Here is a 21,374-nt window from a genome sequence, read left to right as displayed (position 1 = left end):
GCATGCACAGCGGGTGCTCTGCCACTGACCTACGGCCCCTCCGTGATCTTCTGTATGTGTATATTCATAAGAACTTCAGAAGAGCCCTGCTGGATCAGACCAAGGGTCCATTTAGTCCAACATTCTGTTCACACTGTGGCCAACCAGCTGTCGACCAGGAACCCACAAGCAGGGCATGAGTACAACAGCACCCTCCCACCCATGTTCCCCAGCAACTGGTGTACATAGGCATACTGTCTCGGGTACCAGAGGTAGGACATCGCCATCAAGCCTAGTAGCCATTGATAGCCTTCTCCTCCAGGAATTTGTCTAACTGCCTTTTAAAGCTATCCAATTCTAATAACATTACTACAAGTATTTAGAACTGAAGGATCCCTAAAAGATATACAATTTACATACAGTTGCTTCCATTATGGCCATTAGTTTGCACTAACTTAATGTATCAAGGCAAAAAGTAAAGATTCAGGATCTCTCCAAGTTAAAATAAAAAGTTAAGAGAGATTTGAAATCTTTCCTTTTTTGATGTCTTTGTTAGCTCAGGATGTCTAATGGTTACAGGAAGCAGCTGGATGTCAATTGCACAGTGAATTATGGAAAGGCGCAAACCTTTTGGTCCTTGGTTGCTGCCATTTGTGTCTGGTCATGACACTCTGGTTGCCGACCCTGGTTACTGGGCATCTGCATCTTTGCCATCAGGATGGCCTTCGGAGAGCTCTGTGTAGGCGGCGTGTGCTGCAGCTTTTAACCTTGCCCATGAACAAAAACTGTCTTTGGACCGTCTTTGTCAATTGTATGAGTGTAACGATGGGTGATGCCATTGTGTACTGGGTGAGAGAGTTTTGTTCTTGTGTGTGTGTGTGGGGGGGGTGTCTTTTCCTTTTTTTAGCAGACTGGCCTGTGCTGAGCCATCGAATTTGTTTATTTATTTGAAATATTTTTATGCCACTCCTCAGCCAAAAAGGCTCCCAGAACGGCTTACATATAATCAATTAAACAACACAGTTCCTGCCCACGGGCTTAGAATCTAAAAAGACATGACACATGAGGAAAAAGGCATGGGAGGGAAGAGGGGGGAAATTAATTCATCCTCTCCATCTTCCTCTTTCTCACTCTCTTTGCCCCTGTACATCTTCCATCCTCTCAAGATTAAATGTTAATAATGCCATCTGTTGATTTGCTAGTAGATTAGGCGTCTCTCCCTGGAACTATATTCAATACTTTTTTTCCTTTTTCATTTTATAGTAGCTGTAACAACAGTGACTATGGGTACATTCCTATGCCCGTTTAGAAAGAAAAAAAGGCCTATGACTCCCAGCATGCCCCAGCCAACCATGCTGGCTGGGGCATGCTGGGAGTTGTAGGACTTTTTTCTGTCTAAACATGCATAGGATTGCACCCTATGCTAGTGTAGCAATGTTGTGTTGCTAGTTCCTGATGGGTGTTTTACGTAAAGCCAAGTGGTACGGTAAGCATCAGTAGTACTTGCAACCAAAGCTTTGTGGATTTTGCAGTCCAAGTGTAGAACATTGGTATTGGTTGTAGAATGTGTCATCTTGAAAATCTCAGGTTTTAAAACATTTTGAAAACATGAAGTGTAAGTTTCTGGTCCTTAAGATTGCAAAGATAGGCTGAGCAGTGCATTGGAGAGGAAGAGCCCTCAGCAAGATGTGCAGTGATAAATCTTTCCCTCTTTTCCATGACTAATAAGGTTAATTTGCATGTATATCATATGTAGAATTTTCAAGTGGGTTGCAGAATTTAGCTTTTCATGGTGTAGAATTTGGCTTACTCTGGGGCAGTTTTTTTAGTTGGCTTAATCCCTGTTTGGAACTCCTTTGGTGTATTATACAACGTTTGATTACAGCTCTGATCAGCCCTAGCCAGCATAGCCAATAATAAGGGATTATGGTAGTTGTAGGCCAATACATGTGGAGGACCACAGGTTGTCCACCTGTGCCCTCCAGCTGTATTGGCCTACAACTCCCATTGTCCCTTACTTTTGGCTATGCTGGCTAGGGGTGATGGGAGTTTAGGCCAAAACAAAACAAAATTGCCCACCCCTGGGTTATGGAATAACATGCTGTGTACTACAAGTGTTAACCAGATGGGAAGCTGTCTTTGATCCATCTAGCTCTTCTGACTGGTAGCACCTCTCCAGGATTTGGGGCAGAAAAGAATCCTTCCCATCACCTGCTCCCTGGAATCCCCTTAACTGGAGAAGCTGGGAACTGAACCCGGAATCTTCCACACGCAAAACAGGAACTAGACCCCTGAGCTATGGTCCCTTCTTGCAGGGTTTTTTTGGGGGGTGGGGTGAGGCAGGGTCAAACTTCCATCTGTGACAGGGATGTTGAACCTCAAGCACATGGGCCAAACAAGGCCAGCTGGGGTCCCATTCTTGCTGTCTGGGCTTCCCCCCTTCCCTTGGTTCCGTCCCCAAACACTGATCTTTGGGTGTTTTCCTGGCATTTATTTATTTTATTCATTTCATTTCTATACCACCCAATAGCCGAAGCTCTCTGGGCGGTTCACAACAATTAAAGCCACAGAGTGCAGCATAAAACAGTATAAAACGTGAAAGCTTAAAACCATAATATAACACTTTGCATGTTCTTGTCCCCATTCTAAAAGGTTAAAATGCCTTAATTACTTAATTACTGCAGTGAGAGCTTTAAGCTAAAATATGCTGGGGGGGTTGTTTTGTTTTTTGTGTTGTATTTTGGCCTCACCCCCGTTGGCTTTGGCCCTGCCCACCCCTGGAAGGCAGCCCCAAGCATTCCTCCAAAACGTAATTTAGCCTTTCATCTGAAAGAGGTTCAGCATCCCTCCTCTGTGCTCATTCATACACGGACCTCATCACCAATGTTGCAGTCATCCAGTGATGTATATGCATGTGCAAAACAGGCCCCCGGCATTGAGAAAGCAAACCATGAGTGATCCAGTGAAGAGCATGAACTGATTTTGGTGCAACATTTCCGGCTTGACTTCACAAAATTACTCCATGAGCAAATGTAGGCATGCATGCTTCCCAAAGCAGTCGCCCCAAGCCTTTCATCCTTGTTCTATTTTTAAAGAAGTGTTGCATTTCCCTCCCCAACATGGGGAAGTGAATTGGCAGTTGTGGCTGTGATTAATTTCCATATGATACTTGGCTTGGGTAAATGCACAGGCAACCAAGTGTGATACAGCCTGTGGTGTGAGAGAGAGTTCAGAAGATAACCTTCAACATGGAGCCTCCATCTTGCTCTATGAAGGGAACCCTTCATAGAATCCAAAATTATGCCTGGTATGGAGAAAGTGGATAGGGAGAGATTTTTCTCCCTCTCTCATAATATTAGTGCCTAATGGTGTCCTCACATGACGCAGATTGGTGGGAGATTCTGGTATCATATCAAGCGGAGATATCCTAGTCATACCCCATCAGTGGAAAAAGTGCAGAAAAGCTGGGAAAGGGGCAAAAAGGGGCAACAAAGATGATCAAGAGGCTGAAGCACCTCCCCTATGAGGGAAGGTTACAACAGCTGGGTTTGTTTAGCTTGGCAAAAAGGCGAGAAAGGAAGACATGATAGAGGTGTACAAAATTATGCATAGTGTGGAGAAAGTGGACAGGGAGACATTTTTCTCCCATAATACTAGAACCCAGCAGGGTCCTCCCATGAAGCTGATTGGTGGGAGATTCAGGAGAGATAAAAGGAAGGGCTTCTTCACACAGTGCATAGCTAACTATGGAATTCACTACCACAAGATGTAGTGATGGCCACCAGTTTGGATGGCTTTAAAACGGGGTTGGGAAAATTATGGAGGAGAAGGCTAACGATGGCTACTAGGCTTGATGGCTGTATGCTGCCTCCAGGATCAGAGGCAGTACACCATTTGCTGGGGAACATGGGCCAGAGGGTGCTGTTGCATTCATGTCCTGCTTGTGGGTTTACCATGGGCAGCTGTTTGACCACTGTGTGAACAGAATGCTGGACTAGGTGGACCCTTGGTCTGACCCAGCAGGGCTCTTCTTATGTTCTTAACCCTGACAACATATGAAGCTGCCATGGCTTGGTCTGTCTGGCCCTGTATTATTTACTCCAGATTTCTGCAACCTGGTGCCCTCCAGTTGTTTTGGAGTACAGGACTCATTATCCACAGCTGGTGTCCATGCTGGTGGGAGGTGATGGACATTGTAGTCCAACATGTCTGGAGGGCACCATGTTGGGGAACACATCTGACTAGCAGCGGGTCTTCAAGATCTCAGGCAAAGAGATTTTTCTACAGCCTTTCTAACTGAGATGCTGGGGATTGAACTAGGGGTCTTCTGTGCTCTTATGGCTGGTGTCACCTTCTTTCGTCCTCCTCCTTCGCAATCAACACACTCCAAGATACCAGGCTTCAGGCTCACTACTTTATTAGTTAACAACCAGGTTCCTTACAAATGCAAATTCTAGGAAACTCTCAGGGTACAAAGGAAACAGCTACTCCACCCAATTACGAATACCAATAGAGGAGCTGAAATGGAAGTTAGTGAAGTTGCCGGCAGTTTGAACAAGAACTTCCCGGCCAGACTAGCTTAGGGGGGAAGCCCCTCCCTTACAGTGGCTCCTTCCTATGTAGGCTATCATGCATAACCAACCTGGAGGAGTGTCTGAGCTAACTTTTCCCGCTTCGCTCTGCGACGGACCCTAGCATCCCTCAGGTCTCACCCCTCACTCTCCTCCTCCCTGGAGACCTAGATTCTCATGGAGGAGGAAAGTGGGGGGGCTTCAGGCCGAGCCATCTGTGTGCCAAGGTCTTGGGAAGAAGGCCTTGCCATATTTGAGCTCACTAGTTGCATGAAACCACAGCCCATGGGTTAAACAACGAGATGGGCTGTCAGGCACAAGGAGGAGAAACAGCTTTGTGGGCTGTCGGGCACTTCCGCTTTTATTCAGCAGGCAGCTTCGTCTTAGGGTGATTAGTGCCTCATCCAAACCTGGACCACAGGGTTGTTTAGGGGCTAAACAACCCAGCAGTTAACCCATTGCTTGTTGTTGGGTTAACCACTGGGTTACTTGGCCCCTAAACCACCCTACCGTCCGGGTTCAGATGACACGCTAAGCAACCTTTGAGAGCCAGCATGGTGTAGTGGCTAGAGTGTTGGACTGGGAGCTGGGAGATCTGGGTTCTAGTCCTCACTCGGCCATGGAAGCTCACTGGGTGACTGTGGGCCAGTCACACTCTCAGCCCAACCTACCTCACAGGGTTGTTGTTGTGAGGATAAGATGGAGAGGAGGAGGAGGAGAATGTAAGCCACCTTGGGTTCCTTGCAAGAGGAAAAAAGGCGGGATATAAATGCAGTAAATAAATAAACCTCTGATGGAGCTGCTTGTGAGTTGCTGAGTAAAAGCGGAAGCAGCCAGTGCACCACAGGCATTGCGTCTGCTCTCTCCCACTCACGCACCACAGCCTGTGGGTTGTTTCACCCAGGGACGGTGGAGAAATTCGAGACAGACTAAAATGAGCTTGGATTTCTAAGAATCCGGCCTGTGGAATCCGCTGCGGAGCGCCCCCCTCAGGCTGCGCAGAGTTTGTGGACTTTCGGACAATTTTTTTACTTTCCTGAAATTTACGCATATAAATTTGTAGGAAAATACGTACGTTTCTGCTGAGGAAACGTGGAATGGAATGGGGGACAATATGCTAAATGTTACAAACTGAGGTAAATTAGGTAAATGCTTAGGTAAATATTTAGGTAATTATTTACGTATTTTTCCGCATGACAAAAAAAAAAATATTCGCATCCATCTGTGGGCGGAAGATGGGACAAAAGGCACCCGACAATCCGCAAAGCACAGACGGAGCGGATTTTACACAGTCCGTACATCCCTGGTTTAACCCATGGGCTGTCGTGTCTTGTGAACCAGGTCATTGCTGCTGGGAAAATTCATTTTCTCCCAGCTGCTGTGAGGATTGCAGCAAATAGAGGGAACAGGGAATTCTGACGGGCCCACAGATGATGCTAGTATTACTGTTAATCGAAAAGTGCCGTCACTGCGTCCCTGTGAGCCCTGGCTCCTCTGCCCCGCTGTCATTGTCTAACCCAGTATTGCTTTTCCTGATCGGTGGTGGCTGTCCAGGGTCTCAGCCAGAGAAGTGTCTGTCTGATCCCTGGGATTGAACCTGGGACTTTCTGTATGTAAAGCACGTGCTCTAGAACTGACCTATGGTCTCTCCCCAGATAGCACAGGCACATGGGTAGGGCAGCTTCTTTTTCATCTGATTGGCACTCCCCCCCCCCCCCTGCCAACCCTTTTTCAGCAGGATGGTGATCAGGTGGGAAGGGGTTACACAATTGGATCCACCCACAGACATGGTTGCAGCATTCATTGTCTCTTTCTCTGTTTCACAAACACACACCCTCCACCCCACCTCCATGTGGGACAGAATCATGGAGAAGCAACTCTGACACATCTCGGGTGAGTGCATAAAAAAGACTCATACAGAGTAGAGGAGTAAGTGTGGAGGGGCAGGAGGAGAAAATGGGGAGGGGGAAAGCAAGACATTCTATCTCTGAAGTTGGAGACCATGTCTAAACTTTAAAAATGGGTCCCTTTTCCCACTTAGCATTAAAGTCCCAGGCCTGAAAAAGATGGCATAATTCTGCTCTATGTGCCTGTTCTCTTGTCCAGTTGCCCACATTTGCATTTGTTAATCTAAAGCAGTGAACCTTTCCAGATGCTGTGTCTTCCACGCAGGGCCTGTATAGGCATGGCTGATTTCTTATGCATGGTCCAAACTCGACGTATTCTCCCTCACTTCCTCTAGTAGCAAGAGTTTCTTTGGCAAGAGAGTTGCAGTCTCCTGTCGCTCAAAAAACTCCTCCTCTCATAAACATAAAAAGCCTCCCTGGAGATAGAAAATGATCATGTTCAGAGAGAAAACTAGGCTCAAACTCTTATCCCTTAGTGGCTAGTTTTCTGCATGCAGGAAGGGTGGTTGATGTTTTTTATAACAAAAAATTCATGGCGTGGTTGGGATTATTCAAACATGTAACCTCCCATCTGTATCCCGAAGTGGTACGGTCCTGGAGAAGCTGTACCAGGTGATTTATTGTTTTAAACTGAATTTTTGGATAGAGAATATAAATATATTTTAGAATATAATATATTCTAAAATATATTTAGAATATAATATATTTTATAAAATATAGAATTTTATTGTTTTAAACTGTTTTATTATATGCTGTACATCACCCAGAGTGGCTGAGTGACCAGCCAGATGGACGATTAATAAATTTAATAATAAATAATAAATTTACTTCATCTGCCCCCCCGTGAGCTGCCCCCTTCCCATGCAACCCATTTTCCAAACTTTTATCCTAAAACATTTTGAGGAAGCCTCCGAGAATATGTCTTTTTCTCGTCTCTCCTTGCTCAGCAGGCATGGAGAATGTCTCATACTGACCCCATACAATTAGGGACATTCTGCAGCTTTCTAACCCATGACTGGTGTTAAACTTAGAAGGCTCCGGCTGCATTACTCATCTGGAAACGGCCCAAGGATGGCCTTAGTTTAATGATTGACTCAGGGTCTAAGCATTAGTCATGTCTGATGAATCAGGGCTGTGGATTCGAGTGGTTACGGTGGCCTGGAGGGCACATACTTCCTTCTCCTTAGCAAGGAGGCCTGATGCAGTCATGGATGGACAAGATGTGTTGAAGTAAGAAGGGCTTTACTCTCGCTCATACTTCAGACGTGGGTGGGGCTAGGGTTTAATTTATATAGGTGTAAAATGCTACCTTATACCATACCAGACTGCTGGTCCATCTAGCCGAGTACTGACTGTTTTGATTGGTGGCAACCCTTCAGCAGAGATCTTTCCAGGAGCATTAGTACACAAGACATTTTCAAGTGGTGATACCAAGGGCTATTCCGTGATCTTTATACCTGCGAAGTATGTTTCTGGGGGAAGGCAGGGAGGACGTGACCTCTCTCCTTCCAAGGTGTGGTGTAGTGGTTAGAGAGTTGGATTGGGACTCAGGAGAACTGGGCTGTGGTTCCTCTCAGGCATGAAGCTCCTTGGGTGACTTTGGGCCAATCACGGACTCTCATCCTAACCCACCTCACAGCATTGTTGTGAAGATAAAATAGAGAGGAGAAGGACCATGTAAACTGCCTTGGGTTCCTTGCAAGGGGGAAAAAAGATGGAACAGAAATGTTAATTGACAGAAATGTAATAGATAGAACTGGGATAGAAATGTTTCTTTGTGAACTGCCCAGAGAGCTTTGGCTATGGGGCAGTATAATAAATAATAAAATATAAAAATAAAATAAAATACAAATCCCACAAAACAGGAGCTTTATTTGTAAGGGCTGGTGTGCTCTAGAGTTTCAGAATTCTATAACAAATAAATGAAATGCACAATTAACTCCACACCATTTTATGGTTCTGACTATGCAGATATCCTCAATACGACATCTGGTTCCCCCCGCCCCAACCTGCTTTTTGTAACGTCTTGCCGGATGAAGAGATCTGGAGATCTCGAAAGCTTGCACATTTTTGTGACCTTTTCAGTTGGCGTCATAAAGGTAGCGAGCGATAAGAATTGGATGCGTGTGTGTGTTCACTGAAAACTCACATTACGGAAGATTTTACTTGGACATGTGTCGTTTTGTTTCTTTAACTCTTGCTGTATTTGATATCCAAGTAAGTTGATACTGGAGATTTTCTGATAGTGTTTTCTTCTTAGTTTTATTGTAGTTTTCATTTTGAAAACCAAAGTAAATAATTTTAAAGAGAGAGGAGTAAGTTAAAAAAGAAGCATACAAAGGTTGGACTCAGCCAAGTCTTCTCCAACTATCGGTACAAAGTAACTAGATTGATTTCCTGAACTTTTGCAAGGTGTCCAGAAAAATTGGCAGCTAGTCTCCAGAATGGTTCCAGGGAAATCCCGAGCAGTTAAATCAACCTTCTGCAACCTGGTGCCTTCTAGATGTTTTGGACTTCAACTCCCATCAGCCCAGCCAGCATAGCCAATGGTCAGGAATGCTGGGAGTTGTAGTCCAAAACATTTGGAGGGAACCAGGTTGTAGAAGGGTTAGATCTTGTTCCAAAGGAAGCAGAAAGAGCCTTTACTCTGATTCATGGGATTTTCCCTCTGGTCAAAGGAACTTTGCTTTTGAGTTGGTAAGGTCAGGCTACAGGTCTGAACAACTTGATTAAAGATGTGAGGACCTGGAGTAAATAAAAAGTGAGAATTGGCAGGGAGGGTCAATTTTTTTCCAACAGAAAAAATGGAAATCTGGGGGAAAACTTAAAAAAACCCTCCTATGAAATATTTTCTCCTTCGTAATGAGTTAAATGCTTCCTAAGACTCATTCATAATGTGTAATGTGAAGATTTTTTATGTAAGTCAGTCTACAGCATTGGAGGATGATAGTTCCTGTGTATACAGCACGTAAATCAAAGATGCATTTCTGCACTTGGAGGGTGCTGCTATTTTCATGAGAAGGAGCATGCAGGGTCTTCACTTTCTTGTGAATTGCTGCTTGCCTTTTCCTGGTGACCTTCCATCTTGTTTGGAGATACTCAAAGCACGTATCCCGCATCTGCCACTCTTTTATTGGTACAAACCTAAAGCTGAAGTCCTACACGCCAGCCTTCCCCAACCTGGTGCCCTTCAGATGCTGGCTGAGAATTATGGGAGTTGCAGCCCCATCTGGAGTGCACCAGATTGGAGAAGGCTGCTATATACACACTTCCCTCTGAGCAAGTTCCATTGAACTCGGTGGGGCTTACATTTGTAGGATTGTGCTGTAACGCCTGTATACTTCTGAAGCTGTAAGCCTATGAAGGCTTACTTGGGGGTAAGCTCCAGTAAACAGAGTAGGTCTTATGTCTGAGGGAACATGCATGCGATTGCTCTGTAAATTTCATTAAAATGCCAAGTCGTACAACTTTACATGCTAAGCTATACTTGATGCATTTCATATTAAAGCAGTATTTATGTTGAAGCAGTGGGCCCTAACCTTAGTAAGAACCATTTAGTTCAGTGCTGTCAACTCTGACATAGCAATGGTTCCCCCAGATCTCAGCCATATCTTTTTCCAGCCCCATCACCTGAGATCTTTTTTAACTAGAGATGCCAGGAATCAAACCTGGGACTTTCTGCATGCAAAGCATGTGCACTGCCACTGATCTGTGGAGGTCGCTCTTCCCTTTGCCTATATGCACACACCTGGTGCACTAAACTCCCAGGTGTGCATCTTTCATCGTTTCTTCCACAGTAAAGCGAATAACAGCTTGCTCTCCTCTGATTGCTACACTCTGCTGTGTCGCACATGGGCTTCAGAGGAATTGCGTTGCAAATTGCTTGTTTCTGAACAAGCTTGCATTTGAACGGTGTATTCTTAGTTCTGCGGTGACTCAGGCAAACAGCACCTTGGGGAGGAAAGGAGAGGGGAGCAGAGAGGAGAAGTGCTGTAGGTGATGGTGGCAAAAGGGTATAGATGGGTGATGGTTTGAGTTGGCCTCTGATGTTTGGAGTTGTAGGGACATCACATGCCTCCAGCTCTCTAACAGCCAGAAGCTTCTAAGCAACACAGAGTGTCTTCACATTGGCACATCTTGATTCTGAAATGCCAACCCACGCTGCGATTTACACTTCAAATCTCCTTTTTCGTTCCAGCCGCTGTACAACCAGCCTTCAGACACGAGGCAATACCATGAGAACATTAAAATGTAAGTATGTGGCAATAAAATCTTCCTCCTATCTCTTCTCCTCCCCGCTTCCAAATGTCAGCACATGAGTGAGGCTAAAGCAGAGGAAAGAGACCCTTTTTGTCTCAGATCTCTTCTCCGCCAAGGCAGAAAGGGAGAGCGGACATCTTTCTTGCTTTTGAGGCTCGAAGCAATGAAATGTCTTAAGTTGTTCATCATTCGGAGTCAACCAGGCAGAGTTAGCCGGGATGGATGAAGCTATGTGGTTTCTTGCTGTGGAAGGAGAAGGTGGGGGTGAGGGAGGGAAGGAAACAGCTGCTGGCAATTGGGGCTGTGGGAAGCGAGAAGGCGGTTAGGAAGTGCATGTGTGTATATGTTTGGAGGGGGGACTTGAGACCACCTTAAAATTCTTCTTTGGCCATCTGTGTGCAGCCCCACCATTTGGATCCTGCACCTGTGCATAGTAGGTTTGGAACACGGAGAGAGCACTTGGCCTTTCTGACCTCCCCCCCGCCGCCCCCCAGGCAGGATCCATGGGCCTCTCTGAGTGTGTTTTAGTGGTTACCCTTTTCCTGGGAGACATGACAAAATCAGAGCTTGATTGCTGTTTTTCCCAAAATATTGGGAGACCTTCTTATCCATGCTAGGCTTGGGGAACTGCCAGAGCTTACCGCTGAAGCAACGTTGCATGGGGTGGCACAGCCAGAGGAGTGGGACAAGGGGAGGCATCGTCAAAGGCCACATGGGCCATGCTCTTGATTGATTGATTGATTGCATTTATATCCCGCCTTCTTTCCTCTTGCAAGGAACCCAAGGCGGCTTACATTATCCTCCTCCTTTCCGTTTTATCCTCACAACAACAACCCTGTGAGGTGGGTTGGGCTGAGAGACTGTGACTGGCCCAAAGTCACCCAGTGAGCTTCCGTGGCCAAGTGGGGACTAGAACCCGGCTCTCCCGGCTCCCAGTCCATCACTTTCACCACTACACTACACTGGCTCTTGCTGCTTAGGGCAGAGATTCTGGCCAGACCTGGACGTTACCCTGGCGGCAAGCCCTACCACATAAGTCTGGTTGCCTTTCTCCACAGAAGCCACACTTAGTCATCTTTAGTCTTACAGCAGTTTTCCTCATCCTGGTGCCCTCCAGCTGTTTCGGACTTCACATCCCATGAGTCCCAGCCAACATGGCCAGTAGTCAGGGATGCTGGGGATTATAGTCTTAAAACATCTGGAGGGCACCAGGTTATGGCACATCAGGTGGGGAAGTAGGGCTTTACAGTTTGTTTGCCTGGATTGTCTGTCCCAGTGTGCGGAGGAGGATTTAACCACAGGCTCGGTTGAGAAGTATGGTGGTTTGGATCTACCCGTCCTTGCCTAAGTTTGTTCAGTGAATTTCCCAGCTGAGTGGGAGTCCGAACCTGGTTTTCCGCACCACCCTCAAACCCAATGCTCCTGCCACTTGAGTACCATGTTAGCCCGCTCTGGGCTACTCTGGGTTTGGGGTGATGCTCGTAGGCCTGTCAGTCTTCCTACAGTTCTCCTTGTGTCGGTGTTGGCGTGTCAGAGTAGGACTCCAGGTTACGCACCTAGGAAGTTGTCTTATTCGGAGCCAGACCCTTGGTCCGTCTAGCCCAGTATTGCTGACACTGACTGGCAGCAGTGGCTCTCCAGGGTTTCAGGCAGGGTTTTTTCCAGCCCTGCCTGGAGCTGCCAGGGATCAAACCTGGGACCTTAGGCATGCAGAACAGGTGAACCACCACCGAGTCACGGCCCTCGCTAGATGGCTTTTGGCCAGTTGGCACCTCTTCAGGAGATAATATTTGTTAATATTCCCTTAAATAAGAAAACCCTGCAGGTAAAACAAAAAACCAGCACAACAGGGGGTGGTTTTTATTTATTCATTAATGTATTACTACATTTATATCGTATTTTTTTTCCTCTTGCAATAAACCCAAGGCAGCTTCCTTTGCCCTCCTCCTCCTCTCCATTTTATCCTCACTATAACCCTGTGAGGTAGGTTAGGCTGAGAGTCAGTGACTGGCGCAAAGTCACCTTGTTGAGCTGCATGGCTGAGGGGGGACTAGAACCCAGATCTCTGGAGTCTCAGTCCAACACTCGAAACACTAAACCACACTGGTTGGTCTACAGATCTTCAGCCTGATGTGCTACTTATCCTTTGTAGGATTTTTGTTTGTTTGTTATTCAACAATCAAAAATGTTATAGCTCACTTGCACCCTGAAGGGGTGCAGTTCACTCTACCACCTCATTCTGCTGTGTCTGTGGAAATATTTGAGAGATTTGATCCAACTCTGCATTTCCAGACCTGCTGTTTATGAAATGCTGTCAGATTTGGAGAAAGGGTGTATTTTTAAAAAAAATGTTTCCCATATAATTATCTCAAGCCCAGGAGTTCCCAAACTGTGAGCTGCCAGAAAGTAATATAATTAAATGCTCCTGTGACCTCAAAACACCTGTCATCTGCAGAGGAGGTTGCCCTGTGTGTCTCTGCATGATTTATTGGACCAGTCTTGTCTTCCTTTCCATCAGCCTCTGATGCATGGTAAGGGTGGTCTGTTTTAGTTTTGCCATGTTTGTTGGGTGTGATTGGATCATTCAATCTGTCCTGAGGCAGACAGATAAATGGCAGATTTAGCTTGCCTTGGAGAAGGCTGCATGTTGCTTCTCTGCATGAATCCCTGCTCTGAAATGATGGCCGCCTTCTAGAAAGTTGACCCACCTAAGTGCATGGGCGGGGGGCTCTTCGGTGAGCATGTTGTTCTTTACTTACTGTAAAAGCCAGCTTTTTCTCAGGGTAATTTAGGGAGGTTTGGAGAATGCTGCCTTGCAACTAGAAATGTAGATACGGAACACTGTGCATCCTGAGACCCCCTTGAAAGAGTCCTGCTGTTCCCTTTGATGTCCTGTGCCAGTAGCTGTCAGAGGCAGGATACGGGGTTGAGCCTCTGCCCCATTTGGCAGTCCTTGTGTCTTTCTTAGAGGTTTGCCTCCTCTGACAGCTTAAGTATGGTTCTTGTCAGCTGTGGGTAGCTACCCTGGCATTCAGAAACACACACAAGGAGGAAATGTATAATCTGTAAGCTCCTCTTCGGAAGGCTGACCTGACCTGCTCGAGTCACCGCAAAGCAGCACGAGGGGAATGTGCAATGCTGTCACCCTAAGAATAGACACAGCAGAGCCTGAATTTCCCTCAGGTTTGTAATGCTGCCCGGAGGCTGTCAGCCCAAGCTGGTGTACGAAGAGATCAGATTGGAACTGACTGCTGCGTTAGCGCTCATGGCCCTGCATAGCTGAAACTTGGCACAGCAAACAGGAGGGAAGCAAAGGCTATATAGATGGACCGAGAAATGTTATCAAAAGCCCTGATGGCTAGAAGCCCTAGCCAGCCCCCACCCTCCACCTGCCCATCTTTGTCTTCTGAGGTTCCGCTGCCTGTACTTTCTCAAGCTTTTCTCCGCAACTGTTTTCATTGTTGTATTTATTGTTTTGGTTGTTAAGTTATTCATGTATTCGTTTTTTTAAATGGTTGTAAACTGCCCTGAGGGCATCTGCCAGTTGGGCAGTAGATACATTTAAGAAACAGATGCCTTTAAAAAAAAAACTAATAAGAAACTTGTTCTTTTAAAAAAAAAAAATAATGAAAGAAAACCTGGATTTTTGGCATGTTTAAGCCGTTGCCAGCTATCATATGCCCTGCTTGTGGTTTTAACAATGCTTTTTATTATACTGTTTGTATGTATATTTGTTTGTTGAGAATTTATCACCCACTTTTCAGTGCAATAATTCCCAAGGCAGGGAACAGCAATTAAAACCCATAATGTTCAATCCAAAAACATTGGTAAAATGAACAGAGAAAACGATAGGCAGAAATATTTTGAGTGGCCGATAAAGCTCCCCCCACCTTTCCCCAGAAAGTCTGTTTAAAAAGACCTAATAAGAGTCCTTCTGTATCAGACCTAATGTCCATCAAGTCCTGCATCCTGTTTTTCACCATGGTGAGACAGATGCCTCTGGGTGGCCCATGAGCTGGGCAGGAAGGCACCATCCTCCACCTAGCAACTGGTATTCATGGAGTGGATGATGATGATGATTTGTTACATTTCTATACTGCCCCATAGCCGAAGCTCTCTGGGCAGTTCACAAAGATTAAAACATAAAAAATACCATATGCAAAATTTAAAAACATAAAAATGTACAACAGACAGTATACACAGAGACAAAATATATTTAAAAACAACTTTGAACAATCAGCCAAACCTCAAAACGAATCCAGAGCCAATTAAAACCCATCACATGCTGCCAAATTCCCGGGCAAAGAGAAAAGCCTTAACCTGGCACCAAAAAGTGAGCAGTGTTGGCTCCAGGCGGGCCCCATCAGGGCAAATTTTCCATAATTGGATAGGCCTTTAGTCTGATCCAGCAGAACTCTTCTTAATTCTTGTTCTAGAAAAAAGCATCCCATCCCGTCTCTGATAGACTAGGGAATGCCTCTTTTATTATGCCTTTTCCCAGCCTGTCAGTGGGTAATTTGCGCACGTTTGACACTGGCATCTTTCAAATTACCAGGTTGGAAAAGGGGACCAGATCGCCCACTTAGCAACCTGACCCTCAGGGTGTGAGGTGTTGAATTGACACTTGGGGGGTGCCCCACTTCCATTGCACACGTTCCTGAGTCTCAAGCAAGTCCTTTTAACAGATATCTACACTCCACCCTCTTGTCGCGGCTCTCATTTGCAGTAACTGCAGCAACACTTCCCCAAGGAAGGGGTGGGGGGGAGAAATTGACTAGTTGTTTGACAAGTATTGAATACATCTGATGGGCTAAAGGAAGTAATGTGAAGAGAATGAAACTGGCAAGAAGGGAATATGCCGCTGCAGGGTTACATAGCAGACACAGGCAGACCTGCGATCATCCGCAGTTGCGCAAGAATGGCAATAAAAATAAAAATCATAATAATAATGTTTAAAACAGCATCATTTGCACACATTTCAAGATTCCCCCTACCCAAAAGATTTAAAAATTGCACAAATTACAGTTTGGGCAAATGGTAGAACCTGGGGGGAATGTGCACAAATTTTCCCAGAAGCCCTCACCCCACCTGCAATGCAGGCCACCCCCGCTTACCGGAACGGAAACGCTGCGGAAATCTGTTGGGCTTGAACAGAGCGGATTTCCCAGCGTTGCACATCTTCAGGAACACCACAGTGTGTTTTGGGGGGACATGGGATGTAATGGTGGGTCTCGTTTTTGATATTTCAGTCTTAACTATTGCCCCCATATGACTGCTTTTCCCCTCCTTCTTCTGTGCATGGTGTGGCCTTTCGATCAACATACCAATGCCTGGATGTTTAATGTCTGTGTCTTTTAACAGTGCACAGTTAAAATTAATTTCATGCCCCAGTTCATTTTGGCATCTGCAATTTCAGAAGCGTCTAACTCACACCCAGCTCCTTGGGAGTCCAAAGTGCAGCATGGCGTAAAGGGCCGTAGCGGTGGCGTTTATCATTATGAAGCTGCCTTATGCAAAGTCAGAACCCTGGTCTGTCAAGTCCAGTTTTGTCTGTACTCCTACTGACAGAAGCTCTTCCAGGCCTCAGGTAGAGACCTGTTCCTTGTGATCCTTTAGCTGGAGATGTGGGGTTTGAACATAGATCCTTCTCCAGTCAAAGCATATGCTCTATCCCAGTATTGCAGCGTGTTCCCTGAGGCTACCGTTCTAAGTGTTCTTACCCTGGAATGACCTGAGTGAATTTGCACTGGCCAGAACTGAGCATAAAAGGAAAAAAATCTGTTATTTTCAGTTATTAAAACCTTGCTTTGCAGGGCTCTGTGTAGCTTGCACTTTTTTTCTGCCTTCTCTCCTGTTTCTGGTCTGTCCCTCTTCTTCATGCTGATGGGTATAGCGAGTTGTCTAGGGAGGCAGATACTTGCGACTTTTGATGGTCCGTCTATTTCCTGTGTCCCCCTAGCACAGCTGGTGCCATCTTCATTCAAAAGTTCTCCCTATGTCCTTTTATCTCTTTCTAGAGTTCAAGGTTTCCCTTGCCTTTAATTCGTGTGTGTGTGTGTGCGCACGTGCGCCCATTTGCAAAGAAATGTTAGGTTCGGATGAATTATTTAAATGTTAGAAAAGCATATTGCAGGCCCCCGCAGCATCTTTTACCCCCACAACCATATACAATGTACGTCTCCTGCCCCCGTTCCTTCCCACCTGCCCTGTGGGTCCGATGAAGTAACCTTAAATGTTCAGAACAGGAATTTATTTATTTAATTTCACACTGCCTACCTGACAGATGCCCTTGGGGCAGTACACATTCCAAAAAAAAACACACAATAAAATAACAACCAATGCAATAAATACAACAATAAAAATATTAAAATATTAAGGGTGCAATCCTATGCATGTTTAGACAGAAAAAAGTCCTGCAACTCCAAGCATTCTCCCAGAATGCTGGGAGTTGTAGGACTTTTTTCTGTTTAAACATGCATAGGATTGTGGCGTAAAAATATTGAAGAGCCAGCAGTAAAGTTAATAATCAGAGCGCCAGATTAGAAATTCAATGCTTGCTGGACGAGGAAGGTCTTAACCTGGCATCTAAATGTATTAAGTGAGGACTCCAGGTGGCTCTCCGTGGGACGGGCATTGTATAGACGGGGGGCCCACTAAAGAGAAGGCTCTGTCTCTGGTAGCTACTTTTCACACCATTGTGGGCAGCGGCACCCAGAGATGAGCCTCCAAAGATTATTTTTGCAATGTGCAAACATATGAAGGGATTTAGGAAGCTGCTTTAGACCAAGTCCAACTGCTTGTCCAGCTAAGAACATAAGGAGAGCCATGCTGGATCATGCCAAATGGCTCCACGTAGTCCAGCATCCTATTTCCCACAGTGGGCAGCCAGATGCCCCTTAAAAATGTGGACCAGATGAAATGCTCCCCAAACCCTAAGATTAACTGTGTGCTATATAAAGAAGTCCTTCCTTTTTTCTGTCCTAAATCTCCCACTATTCAGCTTCGTTCTAGTATTGTAAATGAAGGAGAAAAACGTCTCCTTAATTACTTTCTCCACGCCATTGTACACACCTCTGTGTCACACACACACACACACCCCTTTCCATGCCTTTTTTCTAAGTTAAAAAGGCCCAAACATTGTAACCTTTCAGTGTATGGGAGTTGGTCCAGCCCCTTGATCGCTTTGGCTACCCTTTTCCACACCTTTTTCAGCCCATTATTGTCTGTTTTATTTTGACTGGCAGTGGCTCTCGGGAGTTCCTGGCAAAAGTGGAACTTTTCCATTACCTTCTACGTGATCCCTCTTTAAACTGGAGATACTGGGGATTGAATCTTAAGTCCTTGGGCATGGAAAGTATGTGCTGTGACACTGAGTTATCGGCCTCTCCTCATCTAAATGCATCTGCCAAGGCCAAAGCCCCACTGCAAGAGCTGAGCGTATTCCACGTTCATGCTGTGCAAGGTCTACTAAATTGGTATAGGGAGAAAAATTGAGCATCCTAAGAGTATTCATTTTCACTTTTATTTCTTTAAGGCAAGCTTATAGTCCTCAAGGCTGCAAAGCTAGAATGGAAAGTGTATGGATAAGGTTTGTTAAAATCTCAAACGATGTGTGTGTGTGTCGGCTGAGGACCCCACCCCATTAGGGCAGGGGCCCTCACCTTTTTGGACCCATGGGCACATTTGGGAATTTGAGAATCTGCTGTGGGCATGAGGCTAATCGCATAATGGCTGCCATGGGGGGCTGGCTGGTCAAAAGTGAGCTAAAGAGGTGTGGGAGGAGAGAAATAGTGAGGCTGGGAGGGAGGAGGAAATAGCAAGGTAGAGGGGTAGAGGGGAGAAAAGGAGCAAGGCTAGAAGTGGGGAGAATCAGTGAGCTAAAGAGGTGGTGGGGAGAGAAATAGCAAGGCTAGAAAGGAATAAAATGAAGACTGCCCTAACTTTTTCCAAGGTTTTCATTAAAAACTTTTTTTGAAGGGGGGAGGGAGTGGAGAGCTTTGTGGGCACCCCTGGAGGTCCCCTGTCCGCCGTGTTGGGGACCCCTGCAGCCAGGGAACCACTGCTGACCCCAACGCCACCCGCTCCCTCCTCCTCCTCGATGTTGCTACTTGTTCATGTGCCCTCTCCCAGTGTGTGATTAGTATTGAGAACAAGAAAAATGAGCAGCATCTTCTACTCACCTTGTGTTCTCCTTCTGGGCAGTGGTGCGGATTGGGTCCAGAGGGAGAGGGAAGTGGCGACAATGGTGAGGAGAGGAAGTGGGCTCTTTGAGGGCCCCCAGATCTTTAGCCAACATGGCTGCAGGCCGGAAGGCAAATGTTTGGAGGCACAGAGGTAGGACCTGGTGGTGCCCAACTCTTTATGTCCGTCAGCTTCACTTGATTGGCCTTCCAGCGTCAGCTGACGTCTCAAGCCAAGGAGGATCATGGGCTGCTGTGGCGAACTCATGGCAAGAATGGCCTGTAACCATTTCCCCTTCTGACCAGCCGCCCTGGTGACGCAGGGAGGGAACCGATGACCAACCCTTGTTCTGTGAATGACTGTGTGTGAGAGAGAGCGTGTGTGTCGCAAGCAGATTCCTACGGCTAGGGGACAGGATGCCGGGATCTTCCTACGGCCTTTTGCCCTTACCCGTGATCAGTGGAGGCAGAGTCAATAACACAAAGCAAACTAAGGGGCCTGTGGCTGTGCCCATGGATTCACTACTGCAGCCGTCACCCACAGGCCTCTCAGTGTGTGGAAATGGCTTTTTCACCAGCCTGGCATAGGTCAGCACACTACAGGTATTATCGTATCATTGTTCTGTTTTTAAATGGTGGTACGACGCCCAGGGAACTAGTTCTTACAAGGTGTCTAATGAACACTAATGATGATGATGATGAATCCACTGAAAAACACAACCACGCATTAACGAGAGGGGGTTATCAGTATGCTTGGGGAACCCCAATGTTTGCAGACGTACACAGAATCTCTGTGTATTTCTGCGAGGAAAAGGAGGAAAATAAGGGGGCGGCCTCCCCTAAGACAGCCCAGTGGGGACTGACTATGCTGAGTGGCCAAGGAATTTTGACTGACTGCTGGAGGGGAGAATTGGAAACTGGAATGGAGCATCCTTCCCCAGCCTGATGCCCTCCGTATGTGTAGGACTATAACTCCCAACGTGGAGCGTTCTGGGAGTTGTAGTCCGACGTATCTGGAGGATACCAGGTTCGGGAAGGCTGGGATGGAGTATCCCGGAAAAGGACATGGCTGGCTGGAACCTTGAACAGGAGCACAGCACTGCAACATCATATTTCGTGTGTGTGTGTGTGTGTGTGTGTGTGTATTTGCCTTGCTTCATTCAAACTTGCCTGCACAAGTCCCCTCCCAGAATCACCTGGCTGAGCGGACAAAGGTGAGCAGATTGCTTTTCTTCCCTACCCCCAGCTGCCCCTGCAACTCCTGTTCCAGTTATTCCATCTGATCCACTGGCCACCCTTGGCTCCCTTCTCCTCCTTTACCATGCCAGGCTCTCTGTCAATGTTGATCCTGGCTTTTGGATGAATCAAAAGGCTTCCTGTATAATGTAATACCTGCAATAAAGGTTTTGACCACCTAACAGACTCGCTTTTGTCTCTCTCTTGGCTCCGGCTTCTTCTCAGGAAAGCAGGGCCTCTCTTGTATCTCGGCTGCCTTTATCTCTCAGTTTCCCCCGTCCGCCACTCCCCGGCTTTTGGGTTTTTAATCCGCGCAAGGCGTACGTTTATACAATATACTCAAGCTGTTAACCCCCTGGAGGGAGGCCAGAGATACTCAGATGGACCTGGGCCAGAGAATTCAAACGCCAAACTTTGTTTCGCAGGCTCCTTCCTCAAGGAGCTTGGGAAATAGGCCCGAAGAGCGTTAAGGTGGAATTATTCGCCTTGAGCGGGAACGTACTTGGTTTCTTGGAATTTTCCAACACTTTTAAAATAGTTGACTGAGGGAGCCAACTTCACTTATGCTGGCTATTGCTTTGCTCCTAGACGTGTTTCACATAACTGTCAGGGCTCCGAGGTTTGAGCTAGGAGCAGCGTCAGCACCAGGTTTTGGAGGGCCCTTGGGCAAGAGGCTCCGAATCGGTCCCCTCCCTCAGTGAGCCTGCTTTCTCACCACTGTTGTCACCAGCTGCTATGGCTCCTTATCCCCTTTCTCATCATGGCTGCCACTTGCTGGCTTGACAGGCAGAGAACCAGTGAGGAAGTGGGCTGTGGCATCCACTGCTCCCCTGTCTCACTACCACCGTTGTCTGGGCCAGAGCGAGAGGCAAGGGAACAAGCCAGTTGCAACGTTGAAGAGGAGGAGCAAGTCCAGGGGTCTCTTGCCAGTGGGACCCTGCTGCGGTCGGTGTGGGACCTCGGCAGGTGCCCAACCATGCCTACCCTTGACGCTGGCCCTTACTAACAGCTACCCAGAACTGTGTGTGCTCAGGCCTCAGGGACCCCCTTCCAGCACGGAAAGGAATCCAGGTGTGCAGCATCAGCACCTGCACTTGGCAGGCAGTATGAATCCTCTGGATTGGCCAGGTCAGATCTAAATATGAGGATTCTGGTTGCTCTTTTCCTAGCATAACCTCTTGTATTCCACTATAAGAAAGCATGGATACACGACATGAAATAAGTGCATATTCTTCCTTTCT

General features: G+C 46.5%; 1 protein-coding gene across 23 annotated transcripts in view; it reads left to right on the top strand.

The window, feature by feature from the left end:
* The window catches only part of NCOR2 (nuclear receptor corepressor 2), a 414,582-nt gene that overhangs the window by 236,260 nt on the left and 156,948 nt on the right, over window positions 1–21,374 (top strand). For 20 of the 23 annotated variants that reach the window (XM_084819282.1, XM_084819284.1, XM_084819296.1 and 17 more), the window contains one exon: window positions 10,656–10,708. In XM_084819282.1, the coding sequence (XP_084675408.1) occupies window positions 10,656–10,708 (53 nt within the window). Of the gene's footprint in view, window positions 1–8,428; window positions 8,557–8,580; window positions 8,675–10,655; window positions 10,709–21,374 lie in introns of those variants that run through there. The other 3 variants (XM_084819302.1, XM_084819301.1, XM_084819303.1) reach the window with 3 other exon arrangements.

This window comes from Heloderma suspectum, chromosome 13 (genome assembly GCF_057233095.1).
Source record: "Heloderma suspectum isolate Gila_16-S chromosome 13, 16-S_ref, whole genome shotgun sequence".
In the NCBI taxonomy this organism is placed as follows: Eukaryota; Metazoa; Chordata; class Lepidosauria; order Squamata; family Helodermatidae; genus Heloderma; species Heloderma suspectum.
The sequence above is the reverse complement of the archived record's forward strand: the minus strand, read 5'-3'. Positions and strand labels throughout refer to the sequence as shown.